The sequence below is a fragment of the Globicephala melas genome, chromosome 14 (assembly GCF_963455315.2).
Source record: "Globicephala melas chromosome 14, mGloMel1.2, whole genome shotgun sequence".
Lineage (NCBI taxonomy): Eukaryota > Metazoa > Chordata > Mammalia > Artiodactyla > Delphinidae > Globicephala > Globicephala melas.
In genome coordinates, this window is record NC_083327.1 from 47,310,110 (window position 1) to 47,327,152 (window position 17,043).

The 17,043-nt window shown below is 42.6% G+C and overlaps 1 protein-coding gene across 2 annotated transcripts in view; it reads right to left on the minus strand.

The window, feature by feature from the left end:
- Positions 1-244: 244 nt before the first annotated feature.
- MCM9 (minichromosome maintenance 9 homologous recombination repair factor) overlaps positions 245-17,043 on the minus strand; it is an 82,845-nt gene continuing 66,046 nt past the window's right edge. For both annotated transcript variants that reach the window (XM_030853581.2, XM_030853582.2), the window contains exons 9-13: positions 12,033-12,235; positions 11,207-11,410; positions 10,018-10,100; positions 9,154-9,299; positions 245-3,853 (exon numbers count right to left, since the gene is read on the minus strand). In XM_030853581.2, coding sequence (XP_030709441.2) covers positions 2,380-3,853; positions 9,154-9,299; positions 10,018-10,100; positions 11,207-11,410; positions 12,033-12,235 — 2,110 coding nt within the window. In that variant the 3' untranslated portion in view covers positions 245-2,379. The remainder of the gene's footprint in view (positions 3,854-9,153; positions 9,300-10,017; positions 10,101-11,206; positions 11,411-12,032; positions 12,236-17,043) is intronic.

Sequence of the window (17,043 nt, forward strand, 5' to 3'; positions counted from 1 at the left end):
GTCACTAAAGGAATAAAGTGCCTTAGGGGTAGTGGATTCTATGACTTGAGTTGGGAAAAAAAATAAAATGAGTCTGGAACATGCTGTTGTTTTCAGATAGCTTGGGTGCTTTTGGGAAAGTCAGAGTCTTAAAAGGACATTGGTGTGAACATAAAGGGACTTCCCATTGACTGAGTTGTAAGAATTTGCACATCAAAAACAAGTACAGAGGTGGTCATAACACGAAACTAAGCTGTGACAGAAGTTTATTTTTTTTAATAAGTAGGGGAGCAGTCATATTGAGTAGTTTATTTCTTCTAATAATTATGTCTGTTTATAATATTTACATATATAGTCATTGCTCTCTGGGTAAGCACTGAAGAATAAACACATGGAACTTGTAACTTGACCAAATGATCCTGGCAGAAGAAGGTACTAAAAAAAGTAGGGTGGATTTATTAACACAAATAATAGGACATATGGTGAGATAACACCAGGTAGAAGATGGCATAGACGGTCATATACAGTAACTAAGGAAGACGGACAATTCAACATTGTATTTTAAAATGTGAATTACTCAGTGTCCTGAAGAGACAAGTTAACTACATGAAACTAAGTGCTCTACAATCAAGATTGAAATGAAAGCTCTAGAATACAACCATATTAAATGATAAAAAACAGAACAGATCAAAATACCCTAATGGCAAATCAATAGGTTAGGAATTATCAGCCATGCCCAGCTTCATACATCACTACTGCAAAAGATACCAAGTTTCAAAGACAATAATTTATAAGAAAGGAACTTAAAAGTTTACCATAAAAAAAGTCAGCTCGACACTGTGGCTCAAGTTTGAAATACCCCAGTCTTCACAATCAGACCATATCCAGGCCAAGAATCACCAGTCAACAACCCAGAGCCTTTGCTTTTCCTTTAGTTCTCGTAAGAACGCTAAAACTCAGGGAAGTACTAATACTTAAAAATTAGGACTATATCACATTAAGAATCATACTACACTGGGAAGTTAGTAAAGTACAGAAATAATGAAGAAATTACCTAAACCATAGCCTTGATGTTTTAGGACAGGTTTATGTGAATGTGCAATAATAACTTATAATCACTGCTTATGTATGTTGTTCATCAGCTGCTTAAGGTGTTGGAGGATTTCAAGACTCATCCATACTAAATTTGTACTCATAGTTTAAAATTTTTCAGAAAATTTAATTAGTCAATTTTGGAATTAATGTTTAAACGCTCAAGAAAAATTAGATTCCTAATTTTTTTTCTGTATGAATTTAATGAAGTGATCATTAGACAAAGTACATATAGTTTTCAGTATTCCTCAAGTCTAAAGTCCCTCAGACAATGAAAGATTCTATTATCATTTTCCAAGTTCAAACTTCAGAAGAGAACGTCTATAATTATGAAATCCTAACAACCCTTGCTAGAATCTAAAAGAAAAAGTTACTCTAAAAGCATTTAAGAAGGACAAAGCTTGAGTGGTCTTTTCCTACCAAACACAGTTATTGCTTGGTTTTAAAGACAAATGAATCATAACTTAGTAGGAATCATGTTTCCATGTTAACCACTTGGATGGATGCCATGATATATGACTGAGACTACTGCACACTCTCTTCTTCCAACTGTAGGATTTAAATTGTATTGAAGGTAAGTCCCCAAGACATAAAAAAGAATCTGAAGCACGAACTGTTGGCTCAAGAAAGAAAGGAAGACTCAAAAGGTCAATACCCCAAGAAAGCTACTATTTGACCAGTGGCCAGATCTCTATGACGATCACGGAACTGTGAGAAGACCTCTCAAAGAAACAAAAGCTTCAGTCATATTTAATCTGACACATGAGAATAAGTACAAAAAAATTATTAAAAATCACATGATTTTGGCAAATCATAATAAATATTTACCACACTCAGCACATCTTGGGTGAAAAAAAAAAACAACAAAGGAAAAAAACAAACAAACAGAAAAAGAGTTCATCTGACTTGTCAGCGTTGTGAGTGTTACCTTCCTGGCATTTGCTCCTGAGTGAATGAAGGGATCGCAGGAAAACCTACCCCCTAAAAAAATAAAACCAAACCCAAACAAAACAAACAGAAACATCTTTGGGAATATAAGTACTCTGTTTGCAAAATCAAGCACAATTGTTAATTAATTAGATTCAATTAGATTCAAGCACTGGTATCACACTGACCTTCATTGATTATACACCTTTTCAAATCATGAAGATAAACCTGAATTTATAAAACCTGATGGGGGGGGGCTGGTGTTCAGAATGGCACCCAATATGGTCAATACTTCTATATATCCATAAACACCATGTTGATATCCTGAAGGTGCGGGCTTGAGTGGATGAGGGTGAAACCTGACCAGAAAGCTTTTCATGATTATGGCTTTTTTCTTATTTCTTCATCCCAATCAAAGTCTAATGGTTCATCATCTAGTTCCGGTAAAGTGAAGAGAGATGTTTTGGAACGACTCAGTCTCTCGGTGGATCCCCCCAGCTGAAAAGTTTTCCTTTTCCTGCCAAGCACTGTAGCTGCGGTCACAAGAAGAGGGCTGGGGCCTCCCTCACCCAGGTTCTTACTTTCAGGAGGAGGAGGGGATTCTGATTTGGATTCAGAGGGGGAAGCAAAGGAGAAGTTTGCCAATCTCGCTAACGTGCAAGCACGAACCTTGCCACTTTTACTATGGCACGAAACCCCTTCCTTTCTGTCTCTTTCAGAAGCAAGATGCACACGCCCAGTGTTGCTCCCAAGCTCTAAGTCAGGCTGGACAGCTCCCTTTGCAGGGGCACGTTCCCTCTTCTCTCTCGGTCCGTCTCTGTCCGGTGGCTGCCGTGACACCTCCTTTGTCTTATCTTGCAGCTGAGCTGGGCTTCTGACTTCTGAGGTAGAGGCCAGCTTGTCTGGACCCTTCCCAGGCAGAGCTGCTTTTCCTCTTGCTCTACGTTGGGGAATTTCAGGACTCTGAACTGCTGTTTCACTTGTGCCAGGAGACACAGGGCTGCAGTCTTCAGGAGAGTGGATCAGTTTTGACTTCTTTTTGAAAGTAAACTTTGCTAGTTTGGCCACAGGGGGACCCGGACTCTCAACACTTTCAAGGTGCGGCTCTTGCACCCGAGCAAGGGATTTCTGTCTCTTTCTTTTGGGAGTTCCAAGCACTCTCTCTGGGCTCTGTACAGGAGTGGGCCGAGGATGAGGAGAGCTTGTGGGCTGCGAGGGCGGCCTGGCGGGATTCCTGCACCACTCCTGGGCCCTCTCCTTGCGCAGCTTGTGCAGTTTCCTGGGGACGTGATGAGTCAGTACTGGGTCTGGCTCATCAGCAGATACTGCTGCTTCAGAAACCACTGCTGCCTTTTTTGCCTTTTCACCCTCAAGGCTGTCTGGCCTCAATGGAGCTTCTGTCTCTTCTGGTGTTGGAAGCGGTCCAGTTTCCAATTTGCTCCTTTGGCCTGGCTCCCTTTTTTCCTTACCCTGAGATTTGTTGTTGGAGATTTTCAAAGCCATCTCCCCCCCACTTGTTTTGGGTCTAGGAGACACAGGAACGGTGTTTTTAGGTTCCATCGGATGAGTTGCTATGGAGTCAAACTGGTCCAAACTGTCATCTTGGCTATTTTTGTGCTCAGCTGAATGCCTTCTACTTGTCAGTCTATCGGGCCCCAGATGGGATGGGGGACTGAGAAGTGGGCTTCCCCCAGGCCTGCCTCCGGTAGAGGACAGATGTGTGCTGCAGTTCACTTCCTGCTGAGCTGATGGGCTGAGCTTTGATTCTTCCCCTGGAACATCTCTCAGGGACCCTGAAGTCGTCTCTGCTTCCATTGCCCGTGGCCGGCGTTGACACACACTCTGATTCTGTAACCTGTAGAAGATAAGGAAAACGTGTACTGCTTTAATCTTTTCATTTCTTTATTCTCTGAGATGCCATCTGAGGGTTTAAGTCCAATATAATTCCGGGTTAATACCACATACAGTCCCTTAGAGCAGCAGTAGGAAATTATACTTTCATCAGGACAGAATTCAAGTGTTCTGATAATCATTCTAATTTGACCTAAAACGGTAGTAAAATAAAGAAAATGAGGTAGCAGGTTTGTGTACATATTTTCAGATCTCTCTGAAAGTCCATTTCATTCATTTTAGAATGCTCAGTCTTCTCTCTCGTGTTAAATGTTCTCCTACAAGACAGACTGGTGGCTATGTGCAGAGTCGCTGATTATGGACCAAGAGAAGTGGCTCAAGTTGTTTGGTAGCCAGTCCTCAGATCTGAACCAAAGTGAAAGACTATAGTTTACGAGCTCCTCACATCTCTTGACTTAACTGAGGTACTGAATTTTCGTGCATCTGAAAAATCACCTTCCTCAGGAGTAAACAGACTGTGACTCCTCCACGCTGTGGCCCCCGGCCCTCTGCCAGCCACCTGCATGGTAGACCTCCTCCAGGCAGCTGTGACCTCTTCCCTGCCTAGCCCAGCCACGTTTCAGCATGTGTTCTGGGCAGCCACTCTCCATTAGACTGATACAGAGTTGAAACCTACTGACCTGCCCAGAAGGCGGAGCTCATCTTGTGATATTCGTTTTAAACTGGAATAATGCCAGAGGACCAATTTCTAACAGGGATTGTAGCTTCTCAAAAGCATGTCCCTTAGAAAGCCCCTCCTAACAACCTAGAAATGCCTCCTCAGTATAAGGGGCAATATGACTGCTTCCATGCACTAAATCCAAACAGAAACTACACCAAAAAGCAGATGAGTAAATTATTCTAAAGGTCATGGGTAATCATAGAAAAAGAAACAGAAGAAAATATGTTCAAATTAAATGGATTTTAAACTTAAATATATTTAAATACATTAACATGTTAATAATGATAGCTCTCTCTGGGAAATAAGATTATGTCTGATTTTTTCATTATTAATTTATTATTGATACTTTCAAAATACTCTGTGAAGAATGTGCATTATTGCTTACAATTGGGGAAAAAAATACCCGAAAATTATTTTGGACTATAGTCACTGGTAGAGTTGGGAATATCAATACAGGAAAACCTAGGTTCACTGTAGTCACAGCCAGACAAAGGCAAAACAAAAAAAAACCCAAATAGCTTTCAAAATTACTACTATCTAGTATACTTTCAGTATCAAATTGAGGTCAGGGATACTCGTAATTGTTAACGCTCCATAACTTTAAAAATTTATGGGAATTTTAAGGGTAGAATAATTTAGCCCTACTATCTTAGTCTGATTCTGATGTGTGAAATTAATTTCTCCACTGTTTAAATTCTGCATTTTACTATACCTCCTAAGACATCTTTACACACTGTTTTTGTTTTTGAAATATCTTTATTGGAGTATAATTGCTTTACAATGGTGTTAGTTTCTGCTTTATAACAAAGTGAATCAGCTATACATATACATATACCCCCATATCCCCTCCCTCTTGCATCTCCCTCCCACCCTCCCTATCCCACCCCTCTAGGTGGTCACAAAGCACCGAGCTGATCTCCCTGTGCTATGCGGCTGCTTCCCACTAGCTATCTATTTTACACTTGGTAGTGTATGTATGTCCATGCCACTCTCTCACTTCTTCCCAGCTTCCCCTTCCCCTTCCCCGTGTCCTCAAGCCCATTCTCTACGTCTGTGTCTTTATTCCTGTCCTGGCCCTAGGTTCTTCATAACCATTTTTTTTTTTAAGATTCCATATATATGTGTTAGCATACTGTATTTGTTTTTCTCTTTCTGACTTAATTCACTCTGTACGACAGACTCTAGGTCCATCCACCTTACTACAGATAACTTAATTTCGTTTCTCTTTATGGCTGAGTAATATTCCATTGTATACATGTGCCACACCTTCTTTATCCATTCATCTGTCGATGGACACTTAGGTTGCTTCCATGTCCTGGCTATTGTAAACAGAGCTTCAATGAACATTGTGGTACATGACTCTTTGAATTATGGTTTTCTCAGGGTATATGCCCAGGAGTGGGATTGCTCGGTCGTTTTGAGATGGGTAGAACAGCCATCATTTGAGGCTGGCTGTCACTAGTAAAGCATTTTCCCAAAGAAAAGTGATAAAAATACAAACAGCTTTATTATTAACATGTGCTCTCCTTAAGAAATAGAAAACTCTTTCCCAAAGGGATAAACCCACGTGCTACTGGGGGTTTTCCCTCTTGCTAAGCTTGGCTTTAGAGTGTGTCTTGGAGGCTCCTTTGCGGAGCACCTGGCTTTGCTGCTGTGAGGATCAGCTCCAGAACATGCCCTTGCATTACAGAGAAATACCAGAAGAAAAAAAACATTTTAAAGGCCACTTTAAGGTCTGTTTTTTAGACCATCACCTACTCTTTTTTTGTTTCCCTTCTTTCCCTCCAGGAGGGTCATCTTGAATTTGGTAAGTCCAATTGCTATTTTTCTATCACACAACACAGGTTCTGAGCCTCACATTCCTTCTTTCCTGAATCCAGCATGTCAGCTTAGGGTAGTCAAAATGACCAGGTTCTGGCCACTCAAAATGAGCAGCCTTTCCAAAAGCAAAGCCAAACCCAGGACAGGCCTGAAAAGGATCAGCTACATCAAACTATAAAAGAACCAGAGGAAGAGCTTTTATCGTGAAAAAGCCAGGAGACCAAAAAAAAAAAAAAGAGTCTGATTTTAGACAAAGTGCAAGTTTACTGCAGGCTGGCACCTGGGTATTAGTGGGACAAAACCAGTCCCCATACTTCCCCAAAAGGCTGTGCTGAGGTTTTATAAACAGAACAAGAACACTGCTGGATGAAGAGAGTGAGCAAATAGGAGAGAAATGCCAGGAAAAGAATTCTCAAGGTTTTACTTAAACAGTCAATAATCTCAGTGTGCTCCCCAAATTCTTGCTGTGCAGCTGCTCTGCTCCCACATGCCCTCCATTCACCAGCCCCCAGCTTTGAGATCAACAAACGTAACCAGATTCAGGTCAGTCATTAACCCACTCACACGAACAAGGAAGAGGCCCGATGGACACACTTGCCATTCCTCACTCTTGCTTCACAGGCACAGACTCAAAGTCAGGCTTTTTAGAAGCTCATGTATTTAGGGAGCATGCAAACGTGAAAGTTCAGGCAAAAATTCTTTAGGTAATGTGTGTGACACATTCCTTCCCACATGTCCACATTTTAACAAGTCACTAGAAAGGGGAGTTTTGAAACATTGCTGTTGTCATTCCTGAGTTGTTCCCCTGTAGGATGAAAAACAGTTCCTTCATGGTCTTCCCTGGTGGCAAAATCCCAGTGTGAATAAGGCCATAAAATCAGTCATTTATTCAGTATTCCATGTGAGGCACTATGCTGAGTCCTGATACTAAAACAGAATATTTAAAATAAATGTCGGGACTTCCCTGGTGGCATGGTGGTTAAGAATCCGCCTGCCAGTGCAGGGGACACGGGTTCGAGCCCTGGTCTGGGAACATCTCACATGCCGTGGAGCAACTATGCCCGTGCACCACAACTACTGAGCCTGCGCTCTAGAGCCCGAGAGCCACAACTACTGAGCCCGCATGCCACAACTACTGAAGCCCATGTGCCTAGAGCCCATGCTCCGCAACCAGAGAAGCCACCGTGATGAGAAGCCTGAGCACCACAACGAAGAGTAGCCCCTGCGCGCCGCAACCAGAGAAAAGCCTGCACGCAGCAACGAAGACCCAATGCAGCCAAAAAATAAATTTATAAAAAAAAAAGAATAACAGTTCCTTCTTTAACATAAAATACCTCATTCTCACTGGGGAGTTTTTTTTAGTCTGACTGTTAAATTGTAAATTTTTAAAAGTCATGGATTGGGGCATGTAGGGAAGGAAATCGTGATGCTGAAGGGAAAGTCAGTGCTGCTGCTAATGGACCAGGAAGGCCTTTCCTGGGTGAGAGTCAGTACTTCCACTTCTACTTCTGTAACCTTCCCAGTGTGCCAGCACAGGCTGGCCTGAAAGCAGTCTGGGTCTCTACCTGCGATTTTCTTCTACCAGAGATACATAATGACTAATGATCAAATATTTATTATGCTATGAAGAAAGCTTTACAAACAGTAAGAAAAGAATTAAAATATTAATAAGCACTAAGATTCTTTATGTAAAGGCCATTGCACATGTCCTCTCCCGGTGATGAAAAACGATACAGCCAAGTTATAAAATATTTTGTGTCTGGGTCTGGCCCAGGATGGGATAGGTCACTCCCTTAGAGGCCAACTTCCTCTGCCTCAACAGCAGTCCCAGCCACCTCTCCGAATAGCACTGCTCTACTTCTTATACTGAGCCAAAGAAAGAGAAGAAGGCAAAGTGGCAGTAAACAGGATACAGCCCATTCACCAAGGTTTCTTGATGGAAACTGTGTGTCATGTTGGGTGTAAACTGTAGGTGGCACACCTTGGTGCTTCTCATATAATCAGGACCCAGTTTATTACATATAGTAAAGGACCAGTCAGTGTTCTCCACGAGGCTCACCAAACCAGTAAGCCGAGGAAATGCAGCTGTGGAAGGTGGTCTCCAAAGAGGCGGCCCTCAATTCCCTCTTTCCTATATGTCTATGCCACTTCTCCCATCGAGAGGTGGTGTCCATTTCCCTTTACCTTGCATGTGGGTTGACCCTGTGACTTGCACTGAACTACAAAATGTGGTAGAAGTGATGCTGAGTCAGCTCCGGCCCAGCCCATAAGAGGCCTGCAGCTTCCACTTTTGCTAAGCTACTTGAGTCCTAAGCTACCACCTCAGAATTCTTACTACCTTACCGTAGACAGAGCCCAGCTAGCCCCCGGCCATTTAAGCCACCTGTGCGAAGGCACCACACATCATGGAAGGTATCTTGGATGTTCCAATTCCAATTGAGCTCCCAGCTAAATAAATGCAGGTGTGTGAGTGACCCCAGCTGGCACTATGTGGAATGGAGATAAGCCATCCCCACTGAGCGCTCCTGAATTTCTGACTCCCAGAAAAGTGAGCACTAAAAAGTTGTGGTGTTTTTTTTTGTTTGTTTTGTCTTGTTTTTAAGCTACTGAGCTTTGAGGTAGTAGATTATACAGTACTAGATAACTGAAATCCCCTACTGAGAGTACAGACAGATTTTCCACTTACTTGATACTTCTTCCATTTCACTAAATGCCAAACAAGCATTTTCCATCACATGCTTTTCTTGGTTTTCTTTTCTCACCTTTCAAGTCTTCTTAGCTCTTCCCTTAAGAGGCTGTGCAGCTCCAGCTTTTCCAGAATAAGTTCACACTGCTTCTGGTACTGCTCCAGAGGGTTATCAGGAAAGGATGTGTGGAGTGCATTCACACCTCCCAGCAGAGCACCTCCCTGAAAGGGTGAGAAAATGGGAAATGCCAGGGAGAGTCACCAGGCTAGCCTGCAGACAGGAAGTACACACTAGAGGCCACTGATCCCAGATGGCTGAGACCAGCCCTCTACACCCCCATCACAGTATCAGAATCACCTGGGAGCCTTTTTCAAATTTCAGTGGGCCTCGCCCTCAATTCCTGGTGGCATGCATTGCTCTGAGAAGCCACACTGTCTCTAGTGGGACCATAAGCATCTCCCAGGCGTGTTGAGGAGAAAAAGGATTGAGACCCACTGCTTTATACCAGTGGGTAAAGCAATGCTACTGATGCAGAGACTGTTTCTATGACAATTTTTGCCCCTTCTTTTAAATAGTTTCCTTTGGATATATTTCCAGGAATTACTAGGTCTAGAATATGATCATTTTTATAACTCCTGATAGGCTATAAATTGTCTCTTTGAAACAATGCTTGTAACTAGGGTTCAAACATTAGGTACAGGGCTTCCCTGGTGGCGCAGTGGTTGAGAGTCCACCTGCCGATGCAGGGGACACGGGTTCGTGCCCCGGTCTGGGAAGATCCCACGTGCCGCGGAGCGGCTGGGCCCGTGAGCCATGGCCGCTGAGCCTGCGCGTCCGGAGCCTGTGCTCCGCAACGGGAGAGGCCACAACAGAGAGAGGCCCGGGTACCGGAAAAACAAAACAAAACAAAACAAAACATTAGGTACAAAATATCCTTACCTGCATGGAGGACTCCATTACCGACACCACTGTAATAGCATCTTCCAGAGTCACTGTGTCACGGAACATCAGGCGAGCATGAGCTAATAAGTTGCATTTGAAATTATGAAGAATTATTTTTATGAATTTTTGAGGTGATAAATGTAATACTCTCCTGGATCCCCCCATTCCAAAACTGTATTTTATAAATGAGCTACTAATAACAAATACATTTTACTAGAGCAAGCACGTAAGTCTAACTTCAACTAGCTTTAAGGTTGTTTCTCTAATAATGGGCCTAATCCTTCTGCACAGCCCATGGCAGTTCTGTGTATTTACATGAAAAGGTACTCTGGGCTCCAGCAAAGAAAGGTGCTATGCGGCATATATTTAATATTCAGTGACTTTTAATCCTTACTTTCTAATCTATTATAAATCATACAAAATTAAAATTAATATTCACTTCTCATCTCTGATACATCTCTTTATCTGTGAGCTTTTCAAAACTGCCAAATTTGCAAGCCTGAATCTTGGGTATTTCTTGCCTTAATATTCGTTATAAATCCTTGAAAAAGTGAGGGAGGCACTTTTGTTTTATAGAACTTTTTGGTAAGCATATATTATATCATCATATGATACAGTCAGCTCATGTGAAAAAAATTTAGGATTGTTTAATAAGGGCTAAATGTAAAAGCCAGTATTAGAAAAAAAAGAAAACGTCTGGAGACGCATATTAGCTGCAAGTATGCATGTAAGTCTCATACCTTAGGGATGGGATAGAGCATGGTACTGTTAATTCAGCATTATTGTGCTAGTGGTGGGCTGTGAGTGGCAACTGGTGAGAAATAACCCAGGGTGCTATATAGGAAATATTTCCCAGTAAGGGAGTATTCCACCCCAAGTGCTAACAGAAGCCATCGAGAAACAAACATCCGTAAATGAGACCTTCTACATGAATGATGTCTTAAGTTATGGGAGGTTCTGAGATGTCACAGAGATTCCTCTTTCTGAACGACGCTTCGTTCCACTCAACATCTATAATCCGTCCCCAGAAGAGTGGTTTCATAGCTCCGAGTTTTTACTTTTTAAGCAACTATGAGCAAGCACCTCAGAGGTCATCCTCACTCATCTCTGAATTCACGGTGCCAAGCCCCATGCCTTGCTCACACTGGACACCCGATAAAAGTATTATCTGCTGAAGGAAATAAACCTTCTGCTAATCGTATCAAGCTTTCCAGCAGGCGGATGGTTGTCCGGGCAGCGTTCCGGGAATCGCTCTGCCTCTGCATCTGGTAGTACCGGAGGAGAACTTGATTACCCTCATCAGACAGTGTGGGCTGCAGATTCCTAATGAGGCAGAAATAGGTTTTCATCTTTTCCATGCTCCAGAGCTTCTCTGATTTGCTTGGATAACCTGTATATATCACGTATTGGGTCAGTAATTTCTAAGAACAGGCAAACATCTCATATTAAGGGTTTTGCTAAAGTTCTTGTACTCATTTTTAAAAAGATGACCTTCAGGTTTTGTGGCCATTGAAATCTAGATGTGTCTCTGCATATAGTTCTATAATAAACAGTCTTAGGCGCTAAGCTTAATAAAGGTAAGCTTCCTACAGAGGTTTAAATTATTCAGAATAATTCTGTTCTGCCATATACAGAAATAAATAGTACTAGGTAAATCTAAGTTTTTGACAGAAGTCCCACATTTAGAATTCTGTTTCATAAACTCAGTCCATTTTTTTGGGTGCAAGAGGTGAACCACGTGGTAATTATATATCATAAGGTTGCCCCCTTTCACCACAAAGGACACATTTACCAACTTTAATCTCATCAATGGCAAGCAGAGAAAGACCCTTTTCCTTCCGTTTGTTATTCTGGGCTCACTAACTGACTCTTCTCACTGCTTTCTATCTAAGCCTCTCTCTACTGCCCATTAGTTACGGTACCTTGGGTATTTATTTAATTTTCTTCAAGGAAAATTTCATTTGTTACGTCTACTTTTTGTCAATTTGAATGATTTGTTCGTCTCCACGTACCTTTGTTTTCTAAGATAAAGGCAGAAATTATACGATCCCAGTCTTCATTCTTGGTATCAAGCAAAACCAGGATCAGGTCGAATCGACTTAAGAGTGGGCTGCCAAGGGCAATGTTCACTGACACAGACTCATGGGGGTCGTACTGGCCTTTGGGGTTGGTTGCTGCGAGGATGGTGGTCCTTGTGTTCAGCTTGCACACGAGGCTACCAAAAGAGAAGGTACAATTCACTGACTGTTGGGATTCAAATGAAAAGCAAGATTAAACTTGTTAATAGAAAGGGACTGCTCTTGCCCCTTGAAAATCTACACTCATGTGAAAGAGAATGTGAATGATACAAACACCAAGTTCAAATGAAGGACATTTACACTAGCCTATCTTGAAGAGAAGTAAGTATTTAACAAACACTTCTTATGCCCTGAGTATGAGCAGACCCCTCTGCTAAGGGGTGTTAAGAGGTGTACAAAGTTAAACCACACATGCATACTGCTCTTAGGGAGCTTGCAGTCCACTAGCTATAATGGTAAGACAAGGCAGAATATGGTAAGTTCTAGAAACATAAATTTCCCAGGGGAAATAAAGATGATGTGTATTCATCTATGTGGATGGAAGAGACACTCAGAGAAACATTACGAAGTAGTTTTTGAACTGGGCCTTTCCTGAAATCTGGACTTGTTCTGTGCGTTTACCTACTTTGTTTCGGTTTTCTAAAAGTGAAAGAAACAGGATGAAGGGAAAGGGAGGGAGGGAGGGAGGGATAAAAGAAGAAGAAATCAGGAAAAAGAAAGGTTGATCAGCGTAGTGTTTTTGAGGAGCAACAGTGAAGGGAAGGCTGCGGAGGAGGGCTGGTCAGATGGGGAAGGACCACGGACGGGACACATGGGAGAGACAAGGGCAGTGGCCCAGGAAGAGGCACCCAAGTCTTCAACAGAGCAGTGACAGGATAGATACGGAGGTGACATAACTTAGATGTTGTTTTTAAACTTGTTTATGATGGGCAAGCCCTCAAAATAATACGGCACATTCACTGACAACAACGAGTATAGCATTCTTTCTCTGTAAAGTTGTATGCTCTCTAGTGATGACTGTTTTCAGTTACAGCGGCATGTCTGCCTCTCAGCAGTCAAAACCCTGGGACATCGGCAAACATGTGCTATGTCTGTTAATCCCTGATCTATTTCCAGTTGGCTCTAGCAATTACCTCATGCCTGAAGACTGAAAAAGTTTGAGAATTTTTATTTTTGGTAAATGGCACAAGAAGACACAGAAGAGAAAGACAAACGAGGCACTTTCACTGAAAACTAAATCCTCTTTTTAAAAAAATTATTGATAGGGAAAAATTTTGAACAGAGAGTCCACATCTTAACATTTATGCACCAAAATGACTTTGTAAAGGCAGCTGTTTAGAACTCAGATTCAAGTTTGCCATAAAAACAATGTAATAAATGGTCCTTAACTAATCCCACAAAAAGCACATTTAATCCAATACTGAAGCGAGGCTGTTTGCATTTATCATAAAAAAGGAATATTGCTGCAATACTGGCAATGAAACAAAATACAACTGTATATGAATTAATTTCTCAAAAATTATTTTCTGACAGGTAAAACTGATTGTTCTTCCTTTCTCTGATCAAGAGCTATTTACAAGCCATTTCCTGTGTGCAGAGGACTGTACTGAGAAATGAGAAGGGTGTATAGCTGGCCCCGGCCTTCAGTTAGTTTACAACAGGACTGCTGGAGGATAAGGAGGCTCAACACAGCGCCAGACAGGACGTGTGCCACGGAAGCTGGCGTCAGCGTCAGTGTCCACAAAGAGAGACTTCTGTGGAGATGCCTGGATACGTGTAAGACATAGACTCTTAACGATATCCATGACGTGAGAAGGAAAATGAGCAAGCCAAGACAGAAGAAAGGTGGTGAGTTATTCCTGAGGTAACTGGGAAAAAATGAAAGGAGAAGCTTAGGGAAGGGGGCTAAGGAAGATTTATATGTGAAGAAAACAGGTTTCCTGAGGGGCAGCTTGTGGAAATTCAAGCAATGAAGGTAGAGCGGTGGGCAGGAGAAGAGAAGACTGTGTGGGGTAGTAAGTCAGGCAGCTGCCAATAGCAAAGAGGAGGATGGGGACGGCGTCAGAAGGGACAGAGTGGTCTCGATCACTTGAAAGAGGGGAAGACAGCATATAAACCTGGTGGCTGCAGACCTGTGTACGAACATGACTGCATTACAAACTGAATGGGGCTGTAGCGAACAAAGATACTCACACAGTCTAAGTACTGTGTGCACAGTAAAGCTTCGCTAAATACTACTGAATGAGGAACTCATGAATTAGTGGAAGGTAAGGGTCATTTTTCCAATCCAATACGAGCTCTACCTTCCTCAGTAATAAGAAGATAACTACCATATTTGTAATACCAAGCACTGTGTTAGGCTTTGTGTATACATATTACCCCTAACCTTCACAACAACCTGAAAGGTAGATATTATTATCACCAACTTGGAGATAAGGAAACTAGAAGTCCCAAGTTGTTAATAACTTCCCCAAGGTTACGTGGAGAGCTACAGAGCTGTGATTCAAACCCAGATCTGCTTAACTCCAAAACCAATGCTCTTTCATCTCCAGACTGCCACCCTGGTGGTGTCACATTTTAAATACTTCCTGTGGTCTTGAAGATTCTGCCTCATGTTTTAGGTATTCATTACTTGCCTTACTTTTTTATTTTTTTGCGTTACACGGGCCTCTCACTGTTGTGGCCTCTCCCGTTGCGGAGCACAGGCTCCAGACGCGCAGGCTCAGCAGCCATGGCTCACGGGCCCAGCCGCTCCGCGGCATGTGGGATCCTCCCGGACCGGGGCACGAACCCGTGTGCCCTACGTTGGCAGGCGGACTCTCAACCACTGTGCCACTGGGGAAGCCCTCCTTGCCTTATTTTTTTTCCTACTTAATTTGATCCCCCTTGAGGGCCTGTGACTTACTGTTATAATGCTCACACTGTCTGTCACATATTAGATGCTCAATAAACATGTACTGAATAAGTGATAAACAAAAATTAATCTTTACTTAGTACAGTATTTCTAAAATTCAGAGTCATTTTATACTCACAGGCTTCATCAGTCATAAAATAATCACGCTAATATATTTTGTTTTCTGCATTAACTTCAAGGAATGAAAACATTCCAGTTTCTGAAAAAGCTATTTTTCCATTTTTAATCCACATGTTTAAAACTTCCTATATACATGGGAGTACTTTTTCTAAACATCGTAAAGTTAAGTTACATAAATTATTTTTACCATGACAGGCCCTCCGGATAGTGCCCTTATTTTTGTGATGGTCCCCCATTACTCTCATTACATCTTTACCGGTGATCCCCATCTTTGCTCATGGGTTTAATCACTACCTATAGGCTGGCACCTCCAAATTTAGCTCTAGCCTGTGGCAGTGGCTGCTCTGTGCTCACCAAACCTTGTTTTCCTTTCTCCCTGGGGACAGAGCAAGATTTAATTTCCCATCCTCCTTTCCAGTTAAGGAGAGCTGTAATAACAAGTCTTGCCAATGGAATGGGGGTAGGAGAACATATGCTACTTCCAGGTCAGGCTCCTAAAAGCCTTCCTGTGCAACCCTCCCCGCTTCTCTCTCTCTTTGCTGGTACAGGTGAGGATAAGGCCCTGGAGTCAGACAGCCACTTGAGGGACTATGGAGCACAGCGCCTCACCCACCACCCACATCAGACTGTGACTCAAGCAAGAAAAACTCCCTCTGGCAAAACACTGCAGGAAGAGATGAGCACAGGAGAGAAGTGACCACTTTTCAAGGAGTAACGAAAGAGAATAGACAGCTCAGGAATTTGAGGCTTTGAAGGGCTGGAAAAGACAGTTGCCTCTAGACCCCAGAAAGTAAGGGAAAAGACTGAAACAGGCTTTGAACAACAAAGGCCCAGTCAATTTTCTCAGTAGTATAAAGTGACCCAGATTAAGAGTGAAGCCTTGGGCTTCCCTGGTGGCGCAGTGGTTGAGAGTCCGCCTGCCGATGCAGGGGACACAGGTTCGTGCCCCCAGTCCGGGAGGATCCCATATGCCGTGGAGCGGCTGGGCCCGTGAGCAATGGCTGCTGAGCCTGCGTGTCCAGAGCCTGTGCTCCGCAAGGGGAGAGGCCAAAACAGTGAGAGGCCCCCCAAAAAAAAAAAAAAAAAAAAAAAAGAGTGAAGCCTTCAGCTTAGATGGCCTTAGGGTAGCCACCATTAAGTTGAAGAAAAATGGAACGAAGGCCCACCCACGTTCACAGCAGCTATATAATAGCCAAGAGGAGGAAGCAATACAAGTGTCCACCGATGAATAAATGGATAAACAATACACACACTCACACAATGAAATGTTATTCAGCCTGAAAGAAAGGAAATCCTGTCACAAAATACAACATGGATGAACTTTGAGAACATCATGGTACGTGAATTAAGTCAGTCACAAAAGACAAATACTATATGATACCATTTATACGGGGTTTCTAGAGTAGTCACATTCACAGAAACAGAAAGTAAAATGGTGGTTGCCAGGGACTGGGGAGAGGGGAAAATGCGGAGCTGTTGTTTAATGGGTGTAGAGTTTCAGTTTTGCAAGATGAAGAGTTCTGAAGATCGGTTACATAACAATGTGAATGTACTTAACACTACTGAACTGTATACTTAGAAATAATTAGGATGGTAAATTTTACATGTTTTTTGTTTTTTAACCACAATTGAAAAAAATGGAATGGACAGCGTTATGGACTGAATGTTTGTGTCCCCCCAAAATTCCTATTTTGAAGCCCTGTCACCCAAAGTGCTGATATTATGAGTTGGGGAGCTTAGGAAGGTAACCAGGTTTAGATGGGGTTATGAGTGTACAGCCCTCATAATGGGATTCACATCCTGAAAGCAGAGGATGAGAGACAAGAGCGCTCTCTTCGGGCTCGCACAGGGAGGGAAGGCCATGTGGGCAACAGCAAGAATGCAGCTGTTTCAGAGCAAGGAAGCGGGTCC